General features: G+C 53.1%; 1 protein-coding gene across 1 annotated transcript in view; it reads right to left on the reverse strand.

Moving 5' to 3' along the window:
* Positions 1-236: 236 nt before the first annotated feature.
* LMX1A (LIM homeobox transcription factor 1 alpha) overlaps positions 237-14,673 on the reverse strand; it is a 41,741-nt gene continuing 27,304 nt past the window's right edge. The window contains exons 4-9 of the mRNA XM_069022635.1: positions 6,139-6,371; positions 1,268-1,437; positions 1,038-1,115; positions 867-936; positions 577-747; positions 237-397 (exon numbers count right to left, since the gene is read on the reverse strand). Of these exons, the coding sequence (XP_068878736.1) occupies positions 237-397; positions 577-747; positions 867-936; positions 1,038-1,115; positions 1,268-1,437; positions 6,139-6,371 (883 nt within the window). The remainder of the gene's footprint in view (positions 398-576; positions 748-866; positions 937-1,037; positions 1,116-1,267; positions 1,438-6,138; positions 6,372-14,673) is intronic.

A 14,673-nucleotide genomic window follows, 5' to 3' on the forward strand; every position in this document is an offset into this window, starting at 1 on the left:
GAAATTTGAAAATTCACCAGCCAGCTGCAAAAATCACTCCTGTCCCTAATCCTAGGCTCCTAAGAGAAACACGAAACTATGCAACCCATAACTTAACTCGCTCCTTGGGAATCCCAAGCTACAACATATTTGACGGCATCCCAGCAGTGTTGCTCCCCTCCCTCCCAGCCCCGGGAGCTCTTCAGCCCCTCCTGGGGCAGCGCAGTGGCCGCCCCGTGCCAGGGACCATGCTGCGCTCAGGAGGTGAAGTAGGAGTTCTGCATGGAGTACAGGTGGTCGATGGGGTTTCCCACTCGTGCCTGGAGCGGCCCAGCGTCCGCCGTGCCAAGGAAGCAGTCCCCCAGGTTGCTCAGTGAGGTATCGTCGCTGTCCAGGTCGTGGAAGAGGGGCTCGGCACCTTGGGAAGCAGGGAAGGGACAGAAGGGGTTCAGCACCTGCTTTCTCCTCCAGCACCTTGACAGTGCCTGGTACCCCCAGCTTTTGTAGCATAAGGTATTTAGGGGTGAGGGGACCACCCCCCACAGCCCAGCATGTCTTTGAAGGAGAAAAGGCAAGAGACCAACCCCAGAGCCCTACCGTAGGGGTGCATGTGGTCTCCAGGCATCTGGGGCGGGGTGAGCCCTTGCCGGAAAGGGTCGGAGCCGTAGACACTTTGCTCCATGCCCAGCAGCTGCTGGGGCGGGGGCAGGGTGGTGTAGGGGTTCAGCATCCCCTCCAGCCCTGTGCTGCCGCCGCCGTTTGTCTGGGCTGCAAGATAAGATCAAGTCATCAGCGCAATCAGACTGCTGCTTTTTGGGTGGCCGAGCTCCACTGGGAAGCCTGGAGAGGGCTGGGAAATAGGGAAACCCCAATTGTGAGGGGGGTACCTGAGCTCAAGCGCTGTGTGTTTTGCTGGTCCTGCTGCTGCTGCTGCTGCCTCCTGGCGAGCTTCTTCATCTGGGAGAGAAGCAAGGGAAGAAACGGAACGAAATCATCCCCTGGCCAAAGCCAGGAGGGAGGGAGCCCCAGCAATGGATGCTGGCACCCCTTGTACCCACCTTTGCTCGCTGGTTCTGGAACCAGACCTGCACCACACGGACACTCAGCCCTGTCTCTGCTGCCAGCGTCTCCCGCACCTGGGAGAGAAGAGTGACAGTGGTGTCCCAGCCCATTCAGCTTTTCAGGGGGACTTTAGGAAGGGTCAGATCAGCCAGGGCAAGTCCTTGCCCAGCACCCAGGACATTCCCAAGGGCTGGAGGCAGCTGGGCATGGGCCCTTCTCCCCATACCTTCCTGCAGGGCTTGGAGGAGACCTCAAATGATGCCTTGAATGCTCTCCGCTGCTGCGTGGTCAGGATGGTCCGCGGCCGCTTGGGCCGTTTGTGATCCTTCCCGTCCTCCGTGCCCTTTGCTGAGGCCTGGCCCAGTTTGCAGATGCTGTCCTCATCATCACTTTTGCCTAAGGACAGAAAAAAAGCAGGTCCTTTACGGACAACAAACCACACACACCATTTCCATGTTCAAAATAATCTGGGAAATTTAAAACAAGCTGGTGTTGGTGGGGATCTTGTTGTGAGTATGTGTGAGAAGCTGAGGTTTGGGGCTGGCTGCCCCATGGCAGCTCAGAGAGTGGGGAGAGCTACTGTCACTTGAAGTCTCTGACTGCTCAGCCAGCAGATGTGCTTTTGGGTTCTTCTTTTCCCCAAATCTGAGCAGCTGCAATGTGAAACCCTGGGACAGCTGATTTTCCCTCCATCAGACCAAAATCTCTGCTTGTTCCACAGGAATTTCCAGCCAGGCCACAGCTGGGGACACATCTGGGCAGACACAAAGGTCACATCCACGTGAGGCAACAGCAATTGTCGAGGACCACTGTGCCCCTGGGGCTGCTCCCCAGCCCAGCGGGAGATAGAGACTGGGTCCCTCTGCCCAGACAGCCCAGGCTGGGGGAGATCAGGGTGATGGCTGAGCAGGGATGCTCAGAGAGGGCAACATGTTAGCCAAGAACCCCTCACAAACCCCTCCTGATCTGCTCTACCACAGAGGACAACTCCCTTTAGAGCACAGACTTTTAATCACACATATAAGGGGCACCTTTCTGCTTGTATTTTCTTCTTTCTGTGGAGTTTTAAATCTCCCTGGACAGAAATCCAGGGTCTGTCAGCCTTCACCCCTCAGGTACTCACTATGATGTGCAGCTCCACTGCATTCCCAGGCACTAGGGTGTATCTCCCTGCTGCCCTCCGCCACTCAGGGCACACAGCCTTTGGGCAGGAACGGCTCCAAGAAAGTGGACAATGCCTCTTCCCAGCTCTCCTCATTTACTGCATCTCCACTGTACTGATAACCTCGCTTGCTCAGCCCATGTGGAAGGGCTTTGATGCAGGTTTGACAGCACATGTCCTTCCCTCTCATTAGCTATAAATCACATGCAGCCTTTTCCAGAAAGTTCCTGCACTGTTCATCTGGGAATCGATAATGGAGCTGAGGTGCTGGTTTGATACGGATGCAAGATGCAAGGCTGTGCAAGATGCAAGTCCATCCCAGGGCTGCTGTGTCTCAGGGAGATGGGGATGCACCAAGGAGTGAGCCTGGCTCAGAGTAATTCATGATGAAAATGGGCCAGGTCAAACCCCATGGCAAGAGCTAACATGGATCATACACACCAGAAAAGTTTTAATCCAATGGGAGCCCAGGTGGGAAAGGGGAAAGACAGGAGCAGATCTCCAGGGCGAGGGGAGGCAAAGATCCCAGGGGAGCAGCAAGAATGCTCTCAGGCACCAGTTACCTCCTCCCTCCACACTACGGGGCTCTCTCCTGGGTTCCAGTCAATACAGAGACCTTCCCTGTGAGTGGGCTGGGAGGGATGGGACAGGAAGAGCTCTTCATGCTGGCAGTCCCCAAACAGCTGGGAGCTGGGTCTGGCCCCCAGGAATCAGAGCCTTGCTGCTGCTCGAGCTCCCTGTTCACTCACGGCACGACCACAACATGCCCACACCAACAGGAAAGACAAACTGCTGCTTCCTTGCATGCCCAGCCTGAGGGATGTCTCTCTGCTGTAGGTGTGAGAGCTCCAGCAAGGGGAGGCCCAGGCTGTGGAGTCTCTGATGGCTGATGGGGCTGAACAGTGGCTGCTGCCTCCTTCTCAGTGCCAGCTCAGGCAAGGTCTCAGCCAAGCTTCTGGCTTTCCTAAAATCTGGAGGAGTTTAATTTTGATGGAAAGGTGGAGATTTTTACAAATTGTCAGAGAAGGAATGTCAACTGGTGCCTGAACCTGTTTGCACCCCAGCATGAGGCGCGCCCCACTCCAGTCCAGGAAGAGCAGAGCCCAGCATGGCAGAGCCACAGGCTCATGGGCTCCATCAAGTCTGTGATGCTCAAAACCCACTCCAAGGGGGAAAACCCGCACAGAGCAGCCTCTCCAAGCCCTCCCCCTGCCAACACCTGCTCCCCAAATCCCTCCCAGTGTCAAAGGGAAAGAAGGAAAAGTGAAGCCGGATTTGGCGGGGTATTACTTTTAATTAACTCTCCCTTTCAAGCCTTTCCCCACTGAGGAGGGGGGAGAAATTAATGAGTGTCTGGGGCTGCCCCTGACGTCACCTGGGAAGGGGCCGAGGCAATGGATATTGTGCGGCGTGCCCTCAGTCCGACCTGCCGAGCCCACATCCCGCTGCCGGGGCCAGGACATTCCTCGCTCGGGAGGATTTAGGGAGAGGAGAAACGTTAGGACGCTTTTAATTGGAAAGCAGGGTCCTCTTTCAGAGGGGCTTGTTTACTTAGGCTGGGCGGCGGAGGCTCAGGGGAGGCAGTAATTGAAGCGAGGGTTTGGGAGATTACAGACAACATATGGCTCGCTTTTTATCTGTGCTTTCTCATAAAGTGGCCCTTGGTGTGCGGCAGCCGGGGGGAGGGAGGGAGGGTGGGGGGCTTCAAAGTAGCCGGGGGGGGACAGGGAAGAGGCTGGACAAGCTCATCACATGCTGCTGGTGAAGGGCATCTGGGAGTGGTGCCAGAGAGGGGACACCACTCTGCATCTCCTGGCATGGCAACAGGGTCTGGGAGTGATAACAGCAGGAGGGGAGAAGCCACCCCACACTGAGCAGCCACGGGGAATGTGTACCTGGGCTGGTCCCCATTGTGTCATTGTCCCCAGAGCCATGCAGCTTCCCGAGACAAACTGCTGGTAGCCACCAAAAGCAGACAGGCCCAGCTATGGGGTCTGTGGGGAGACGGGAAGGGCCAGGACCCCCCAGTCAGATGCTGCCAGGCCATGTCAGGGCCTTTGGGTTAGGTTTCCGATCAGCCAAGGGGTTGCCTTGCCCTTTTGACTCCCACACTGTCCCCTCACATCCCTCAGGTCTCAGCTGGAGTTTCCACCAAAATAAGTCTTTTCCCCGGAGGTTTTTGCTAAGCTGAAGCTCTTGGTTTGGCCGGAGCCGCTGGCAGTGGGGCTGGACCACAGGCTGATGAGTCGCTGGGGAAGAAAAGCTCCCCAACCTTTCCCCAACTGCCCTTTTCCCCCACTAGAAACAAATCCAAACCATTGTGGTCAATTTGCTTTCTCTTCTGCATGACATCTCATTGGTTCCTATTTTAACTGAAAGACTTTGTACATCCCAGAGGAAAAAATAGTAAATCTTCAATCAGTTAAGGACTTTCCCAGGGCTAAGGCAAGAGCCAGCACCAGTGTGCTGGATCCTCCTGCACTCCTGCCTCTCCAGCTCCTCCAGTGCTGGGCCATCACTCACCAGCTCCTCCCAGCCACCTCCTCCCATGGCCTCACTCTATTTTTTAAACATCACCACCATTATTTGCAGGGAGGATTTTTTCTCCTGAGCGAGCAGGGTCGCAGAGCTCACACAGAACCCACACAGGCGGTGCTGCAGGACAGACAGGCTCTCACTGCAGAGGAGCACAGTATTAAAGAGAAATACAGGCTTTGGCCAGTTTTTGCTCTGCATCTATGAAAACCATCCCCACCCCTTCACAAATCTTCTCCCAGTTACAGCACTCCAGTGCCAGACAGCACCAAGCTTTGTTGTGTCCATGCTTCACACCTTAACAACACACTCCTAATCTTGATTTCTACTCTTTTTAAATCCAGTGCTTTGCTCCAGCAGGGAAAAGACAGCCCCACTTGGCCTGCCCACAGTTACTGGAAGCCCTTTCCAGAGCAGAGAATTTCAAAGGTAAATCCTTTCCCTCTACAAAGCAGACTTTTCCCCAATGAGGGATTTTAAGGGGAACTGAGAGACCCAGGCAGGGGCTTGCCAGCCTGGTGAGGAGCAGGGCTCTGCGGGGATGGTGTTATCACGAGGATTTCGGCTAGGAGATCATCAGATCATTTCCACCCTCCCAGTCCCCAGTGCTGGGCTTTCTTACTAAATTTGTCTTCCTGGGATTTAATTTGCATTGACTGCAGATACGTATTTTAAAGCTGCTCTAATGCTCTGGGCAGCCTAACCCTGCTGCGACACCCTGGCTGGAGGCGGATGCCAGTCCCCCTGCCCACTTCCAGCCACAGTGCCACCTCTTCAGCCTTCTTGGCTCTGCAGTGCCCCCACAGTGCCCCATGCTGGGTCATCAGGCTGGTTCTGGCCATCAACTGCCTCAGAAGCTGCTGGGGACACAAGGTTTGCAGGCTCCCTGCTGCCAGCTCATGTTTCAGCTCTGTGCCTCAGTTTCCCCTTTTTATTAAATGGGGTGACTACAGCAGAAGCAGCTCATTTCTTGTTCTCATCCTTTCCAGAGTCCCAGGCAGGGACAGTGAGGCACAGGGGAGGAACAAAGGTTTAGCCCAAGGTAGTCAGTGGCCAGCTCTCCCTCCCACAGCTGGGGAAGCTGCACACCTCTTGGGATAGGGTGCTGGTGCTTTGCGCAGGCCAGGAGCACAAACCCTTACAGAAATGAGCCTTATGAGATGGGATGGTCCACAGAGCATCCTGCAGCCCTGCAGCCCCTCACTGATGAGCTCACTACTCAAACCCTTACCACTGAGGTGGGAGAGACTGGCTGGAGGATCCAATGGTGCTTACGGAGCTTATTCCCTCAGACCAAAGGGCAGAAGTCCAGGGCAGTGAGCCCAAACCTCACCTCCAGACTCCCAGGGGCCTCAGAGTGGGACCAGCCAGGGAGACGCCGGGCGCGGGCGGCCCCTTACCAGAATCCGACAGAGCCGGGCTCACCAAGCTCAGCAGCTCCCGCTCCTTCTCGTAGTCACCCTTACAGAGGAGCTGCCCCTCCTTCAGCACAAACTCGTCACCCTTCTGCAGGCGCCGCTCACAGACGCAGCAGCAGAAGCAGTGCAGGTGGTAGACGCTCTTCTGGGCACGCATCACCAGCTCACTGGGCGTGATGGCCTCCAGGCACCCCGCGCATTTCACCGCGAACAGCCTGTGGGACAAGCAAGAGGACAGCCTGCTGTGACATCCTGCAGGTTGTGAGACAAGGGATGGTGTACCCATGGCGGGGTGATGGGCACTGACACAGCATCACTGTGTCACCCCCTTGGTGTGTGGGTTGCATTGGGGGGCTAAGCACAACGGTGCTGGCACCCCACAGTGACAGGGGACGTGCTCTCAGGGCTTCACACTCATCCAGTGCCAATGGGGGGACACTGCCTTTGGGTCAACTTTAGCAGTTTTGGTGCTTACCAGGTGCTTACCATGAATGTGGTCAAGTGATGAAGACCTCAACATCCACGATGTTCCAGGCGAAAAAAGAAAGGTACCAAACCCAACAGCCCAGGTACCACCAACACAAGACACCACCACATCCGCATGAGTTTTATCAAGCCAACCCTGCATGTCATCTCCCTCCAGCTCATGCCCAGACCCAAGAAGATGCTGGAGACAGCAATTGGGTCAGGGAGCTCATCCGTGCCTCTCCACAAGCACCTGCAGAAAGCATCCCCACTCTCACTCACCTGCAAACCGCCTCATCCCTCTGTCCCCATTCCCACTTGCAAACACATCAGGAATGTCTAATATATCATAAAAATCTCCAAGACAGCAAATCTGGGGTTAAGGCCAATGCCAGACTGAAGACTTGACATGTCAAAAGGGAAAGGAAAAGCTCAGCTTCTTCCTTGACATTGATGTGACAGTGTTTGAGGCATCCCTAATGAAACCGTTCCCAGGCTTCAACACACTGGCTTTAGACTTAAAAGCCAATAATAACAACAGCAATAACACTTCAGGTTGAAACAGAACTTTTCTTTCTCCAGCTTTCAATGTCCTTACTGAGAATGATAGATGATTTACAGCTGGGGAAACTGCAGTGAGCAGAGGTGGCAGCATCAGTGTTGGCTTGAGAGGACTTGGAGGCACCTGGAATCAACCTTAGGCTAGAAATGTTCAGTAAATGGGATGACCAACAGAGATATTTGAAGGTATCAAACTAGAACCTCTTTGCCACACCCAGATATCTGAGTTCTTGGCTTGGATATCATATAGAATAAAACCCACTGTTTACCCAGTCTTGTCCAAAATATCTGTGGGAACTGGACATTATTATTCCCCTGTCTTGGTGGCCTTGGCTCAGAAAGAGAAGTCAAAAGTCAGCACACATCCTGCAGAGGTTATCTCCGAGCACTGCCTGAGTCCCAGCCTGGGGATGCCCCGGGGACTTGCACAGGCAGTGCTGCATTCAGTCTTCCACTGGCCCCAGAGAGCTCCCACCTCCATGGTTCCATCCCACATGTCATCCCTGGGGGATGCTGGGGGCTGTGGGGCTTGGGAGGGGACAGGCAGCCCTGCAGCCACCAGCAGGCTTTCGATCCCATCTCTTTTTTTGGCTGTTACAGAAAACCCACATAGGAAATGTGCTGAATCAGCCCCATTCTGCCAAGAAGAGGACCAGATGTATGCAAAACCCTCGTGGGGAAAACCATTAGAAAATGGGGATCATTTAAAAAAGTGCCTGCTCCCTCCCAGGTTTTCCCCAAACAGTGTTGGCAAGCATGAGGGTCTGGTGCAGCACTCTCCCCATGGCAGCCAAATCCTGGGCACGCTCAGCAAGAGGTGGCATTCCCAAAGAAGTAGGAAAGGGGCATTATAAAGCTTTTACAAAACACGATCATCACCACAGAAAGTGGAAAATCATCGAATAAAAGGTAGAAGTTAGGGAGTTTATAATTCCACATATTGCCATTAGTAGCTTTTTTTTTTCCTACATTCAGCTTTATTTCCCAAGTTTACATACAACTGCCTGTATCTAAGATCTATGTATTTCCAACACCCCGATGACTGCCCTGGCAAGAGAGGGATGTGTATTCCCTTGAAAGTATCCCTTCTGAAGAGTCATTTTTTTCTTGTTCCAGCTCAAACACACACTGACTTGCGTTAATATTTCTGTAGTCACTTCATCTTTAATTATGTCTCTTTTATGTCAAAGTGGAGGCGATTTGTATTCATCTGGCAACATATTCTCATCCTGTTTAAATGATGTTTAAGCCTTACCTGTTGGGATTACCAACTGCTCTCAGTAATAAAATATTGATAAGGTATTACATTACTGCCATCTAATCTCCATGAATAAATGTGCCCAAAATTTGTTTCCAGGGCACTTATTAGAGAGCCACAAACCTTTGCCAACCAGGCACAGTAGCACCAACCCAGCAGTGGATGTTTCCAAGCCCAAAGTGTGTTGCACAGCAGGAAGGTGTGAGATTTAGGTAAATGGCCGCCTGATATCAGACACTTAAATTCCTAGGTGCTGAATAAAGGACTTTACTTTCAAAGCAGCTCCCACTGAGGGATGCTGGTCAGTTCAGGTGTCCTTCTCTGCCCAGTGCAGGCCTCCCACATCCCTGGGCAATGTGAGCTGCAGAGAAATCACCATAAAACCTTTTCCACAGTATGAAACCATAAAGAGCTCCTTATAAACACACAATAAATGGAGACCCCAGGCACTAAAAGGTCACAGGAAGAAAAAACACAGTCTCCCACAGGTAGTAATGGAGAGGGAGTAAAGGGTCTTGCTGGTGTCCCAGCTCCCTAGAGACCCAGACTGTACCAGCTACTCTACAGGCACTGGGGAATAACAGCTTGCATGGATAACCCCTCATATAGATACCCCATGCATGGATAGCCCCATGCATGGATAGCCCCACACATGGATAACCCCATGCATAGATGCACCCCTTTGAGAATAATCCCACACAGGCATAGATAACCTAGGTGGAACTCCCCTGGTCAGCCTGAGATGAGGCTGAAGGAAAATTTTCTTCCAGCACCAGATTTAACAATTAATTTACCATCTTAGCCTGAGTGACACACACCAGCCTGGATCCAGAGAGGCTTTCCTCCATCTCTGGGACCTTCAGCTCCATGCCCAGATCTCTCCTGCTGCAAGCAGGCCACAGAGCAAATGCCATCTTTTCTCCTCTCTCTTTGTGCCTCCCTGCTCCAGTGGAGGGGACTTGGAGATTACGTTTCCCTACAGGAGACTCCCCAGAGGAGAAGAAGGATGGGCTCTGGGACTTTAAACTAAGGACAAATTACCACCCCCTAAACTGCAACGGGAGCAACCTTCACTTATGCCATCCTAGGGATACTTTAGTTCTCAGTAGGGTTTTTTTCCCTTCCATAACCTTTGGTTCCAAAGCTAAGTCAGGCCTGACTGGCAGCACTGGGTTTGTTTAGCCAGGTGGGAAGCTGGCCAGGGCACCAGACAGGGAGTCCTGCTCAGCACTGGGATGCTTAGTGGAGAACCAGGCTGCCACCAGCAGCTCAGTAAACACCTAACTGAAGCATTGACAGTGACTCTTTGTAAATGAAACCAATCCACTCAACTTAGGAGGAATTGGAACAAAAAAACAGTGATGTGAGCAATTTTTACCACAACACATAGCTTTTTGTGTCTGATTGTACAAATATTCCTGTTCTTGTATTGATTAATATGCCTCTTTCTTTTTTGAAGTTTTTGAAGTTTTGAAGTTTGAATTGACAATCTGCAGTTTTGAAGCAGAAAGGGGCCTGGAGGTGGCTTTCAAGGAAACCTTGAAGCAAAGTATTCAGGCATTTCCAAAAGCGCAACATTTCTGGTGGCATTGGGCATATTCCCCAAGATGAAGTCCCACTTCTCCACACCATCCTCCTTCCCAAGAAAGCACCCCATACCTCTCCTTCGGGTTTTCCCATCAACGCAGCATCACTGAACCCTAGAAATGCCGACACACAGCCAAAGCCACCTCTGGGGTGCTGCATGCCGTGTCCCTTCCCAGTGGACGGGGTGCAGCTTGGGCAGCCCCGGTTTCCCACCGGAGCCACCACCCCCTCTTTCTGCCTTTCTTTGGAGGTGACAGGCTGAAAGGGGCCGTGATTGACGGGCGCTTCCCGGCTGCTGTCTGTCTGCGTGCGCCGCATACAAACGCGGCCCTGCAGAGCCTCCCGGGTCGGGGGCGGCAGGGCAGGGACACCGATATTAAATTGTGACAGACAAATCTCAATTGCCACGAAGAGCTTTGGTTTGGGTGGCGGGGAAGGTGAGGCAGCTCTGCTGGGAGGGCGGATGCTTCCCTCCCTGCCTGCACCAGCCTGCGCCAGGGATGTGGTGAGAGGGGCAGGGGCAGCCCCTGAGTGCCCCCACACTGGCACTGGTCCCTAGGAAGCAGCTGCCCTGCCAGGGCTGCCCGGAGCAGACACATCCACAGGGATGCTGGGTTGTCCAATACACCTGTGCAGAGACCTGACCAACTCATGCCATGCTCTCATCATGGCCCAGGTGGAGCCTGAGCAGATCCTGACCAACCCGTCAGGAGGTGCAGGGAGCTCCAGCCTGGCACTCAGAGCCATCTCCAAATGACGAATCCCACCAGGGCCATGACCCTGGCACGGGGATGAGCCAGTGGCCACGCATGGCACAAGGGGCTCGGGAGGAGGCTGGCAGTGAGCGCCGGCAATGAGCCACAGGGAGTGAGGACACCGGATTGAGTTATCTTGGCACTTGGTCATCTTCTCAGTCACTATCACTCGCTGCAAGGGGGTACGTCAGCACTGGGTCCTCAAGAGGCTGGCAGTGGAAAAATGCCAGTTGCTGTCAACCTCGCACCCACGGCTTGGGAATGAACCACTGCCCTGCTGCTGCCAGGCTCATGTCACCCTGTCCCCACTCCAGCCCTCACGGAGCCAAAGGATGAGGCAGAGGGCATGGACCATGGCCAAGCAGGAAGGGGGATGAATGCACCCTGGTGACAGTGAGGGCATCCCCCAGCTGCAGCCATGGGGCACCACATGGAACCCTGGCCCTGGCGGAAGGGGTGCTGAGATCATGGGAGCAACTTGGAAAGAGCTGAGTCCATCTCAGTGCTATGGAGAGCAGGCTGGCACATCCTGGGGATGGGGAGCACAACTCAGAGCACAACTCCGCACCAACGATCCTGGGCACACAGTGTCTCCAGGCTCCCAAGCTGATGGAGGAAAACACCCACAGCCGTTCTCACTTCCTTCCTGGTGCACCCCAAGCCCCCAGAGAGCTCTCCAGTGGGACAGAGGAGGGATGTTTTCCCCGGGGCTCCTCTCCTGACCCTTCCCTGTCTCCCGGCTCCCTCCCCCCTGAGGCGGACAAGTGTTCGCTTTACTGCCTGGCAACGGGGCTGGGGCTAAGCTTGCTAAAATATGAGTGTTTTTTGGCTGGAGTACCAGAAGGCTGCAGTCCTACAGAGAGAAAAAAATTGAGCACTCCATGCCATGGCTCCAGAAAGGGGGAGAATTAGGTTTCACACCGAGCAGGCTGGACCATGGCATTCTTTAGTTAATGCTTAACAAACGCCCAAACAAAAGCGGCCAACTTCGCTGCATGTTTGTAAAATGTACTCTCAGCAGATTCAGGTTTATTGGAGAATTCATTCGCTTTGCCGAAGTGTTGTTTTCCTTTTTTTTTTCCTCCTTTATTTTCCCTTCTCCTCCCTCCCCCCCAGCTCAAGCCCTTCTCATTCCTGCTGCCTGAATGCGTCTTCCGACACTTTGAGGGGACATGGCAACCACGCTGAAACGGGCTTATTTCATCCTGGGGGCTGATGCGAGCTCATCTCCATGGCCCTGGGGTGCAAGTTCTCCCCAGGATCCAGCTAAGATGCTGCTGCCAAGAGGGAACATGGAGTGCAAAGAGCCAAGATTTGGCCTCCTGCAGATTCACCCTTGAGCACTTGGCTGGTGGCTGTATGCTCCAAGAGGCCAGGAGAGCAAGGAAAGGAGGTGAAGCCTGAGAGCCCTATTTTTCACCTTTCTTCTCCTAACCCAGCTCTCTCAGGGTTCTAAGCCAGTGGTTCTACCCCATCCAGCATCCCACTGTGCCATGCATCCAAGCCTTGCACACCTCCTCAGAGAGCCCATCATGGCAGAGGATGCCGAAAAGCACAGCTTGCTCTCAAAGGCAGAGCCAGTATTGGGGATAGCTGAGGTGTGGAGGAGGGGACAGCCCCATTCAGGGACTCAGAGGCTTTGAAGAGGTTAAATTATGGGGTCCGTGCACGGGTGTTCTGCTGGAGCATCCCTGAAGGAGCTCCTGCTCTGATGCAAGTACCTGAGTAGGTTCCATGTTCCCCCCTAGGGCCTGGTCCCATGGCAGAGGACACCAGTGATGAGGGACACACTGGGGAGGTGGTGGAAGAGAGGAAAGGGGGCAGCAGAGGAGAGGGAGTTGATGCTGGGCTGTTCAACCCTCCTTCTGCTACATGGGAACCATCCGAGCTTTCCCAGGAAAGAGCACCTTTGCCCCTGACTCCTGGATGGGGTCCAAAAATGGTCACATAACACCTCCCAGACCCTCCAGAGACCATGGTGTGACACTCAGGGGCGTTGCTACAATGATGGGGTTAAGTAAACAGACAAACGAAGCCTTCCCAGTGAGCAGCTGCTGCCAAAACGCACCAGCAACCCTCAAGCCTTCCCTGTGTCCAAGTAAAAGGTCAAGCAAGTGCACCTCTTCCAAGGCTGCTTTGAGTTGCTCCATTTCTGACCAAGGACACACTAATAAGACTTTCACAAACAAAGTCCTATAGCAGCTGACGGCTCTGTGTCCCCTCCAGGAGCCTGATAAAAATCCTCTGCTGATTGCAGGAGTGGCCAGAAAGCAATCTCCTGGGCAAGGCCGGAAGGACAAGACCAAAATGCTGATTTTTCTCCCCATTTCCCTAAAGGCCATTCTTTTTGTGTCCCCCCACCCTCAATAACAGTGTGTAACATCAGACAGGGAGTTGGTCCCATCCCAGCCTTAATGAAGCACCAGGTTTTAGAGGCAGGAGGGACACAGGTAGGAGGGGAAGAGGCACACACACAACACCATGTCCATGCCCTAATGCCATCCCCATGAAGCCAACGCAAGGATCAATCCCATCCAGCATACAGCCCAGCAGCTCTGCATCCAAGCAATGCATCTCCCACCAAGCTGAATTTTGAGCAGCGACCCCCCTCATCCCCCCCCCCCCCCCCATGCCCCCAAGAAAACAAGGATAATTGAAAAAACCACAATATCACTAGTCAAATTTAATATTGAGAGTGAGTGAGCGGGAGCCAGAGGTCAGAATTAATTACACCCCACCATATTTCAGCACGCTGCTGCAGCTCCGTGTCCTTTCCTTGGGGAGCAGTGCTTCCACAGAGAGGTCGACAGACATTATTAGAAAGGACTGATTTAAACGTACCCCCAGGAGCTTTTCAGCTTGTCTCTTCAGAGCCTTTGTTTGTACTGAGATTAATGGAGAGGCAAATGATGGAAAAGCAAAGTCACCAGGAGCAAGAGGATGTGCCATCACTGCCGCCACCACCCTGATTTGGCTGGCTTTGTGAGCGGGGCAGGAATAACCAGGAGAGAAGGAAATGCTTTTTATGTCATTCATTTTGTGGATAAAAATGTGAAGATCTTCAAAACTACTCTTTTTTTTGTTTGTTTTCCAAGAAGAAGATATCCTGGCTAAAATCTCCTGCAGGCTGGCTTTCCTACCCCCTTGGGGATTTTACATACACGCTGGTTTTTTGATGTGCTGTACCACTGTGGGGGAAGGAACTATTTTCATTCTGGTCCAGATTAATGTACTCCCTCTTGCAAGTCATTATATTTGTTTCTGATTTTTTTTTAAACCTCCTGTGATGGAAAATTAATATAGACACAAACCAAAATTAAACCTTTCTATTTTCCGTTCAGATTTTCAAAAGGCAAGTTACAAGAAAAAACAAAGGAAAGGAACAACAGAGCATTCAGACCAAAGAGAGAAATCTCATTCCTTGGGCACGGCCAATACTTTACTGGTTCCAGCCCTGAACAACCGGGTCCAGCATCCAAGTCAGCCCTGCTCTAAGCAGAAGAAGGACTGAGAAGATTTCCAGTCCTTTCCAGCCCCAACTCCCTTGTGATGCCAAAAATTCACCTCCACTTTGCACCAACAGGTTCAAAAAGGGATCAGGCAAATCCAGGGGACTGAGTTCAACACCTGCCTGGACCCACAAGTCCAAGCTCACCTTTAGGACCACCCAAATCCCTGACTGCCCAGGGCAGCGTGAGCTCCCCTGGCCTCTTGAGGCTTTCCTGCAGCATCACTACTGAGGCCAGGATGGGTGCACTGGGTCCAGCCATGCCCCAGGCTCCCAGTTGCTCTTGAGTCTCCTAGGCTACAACCAAGGCTTGCCTTTTCCTTTATTAAACAGAAACCCCATGTTTCCCCAAGGACTCTTGGAGCATCCAGGGATGGGGCTGC

This window comes from Aphelocoma coerulescens, chromosome 8 (assembly GCF_041296385.1).
Source record: "Aphelocoma coerulescens isolate FSJ_1873_10779 chromosome 8, UR_Acoe_1.0, whole genome shotgun sequence".
Taxonomy (NCBI): Eukaryota; Metazoa; Chordata; class Aves; order Passeriformes; family Corvidae; genus Aphelocoma; species Aphelocoma coerulescens.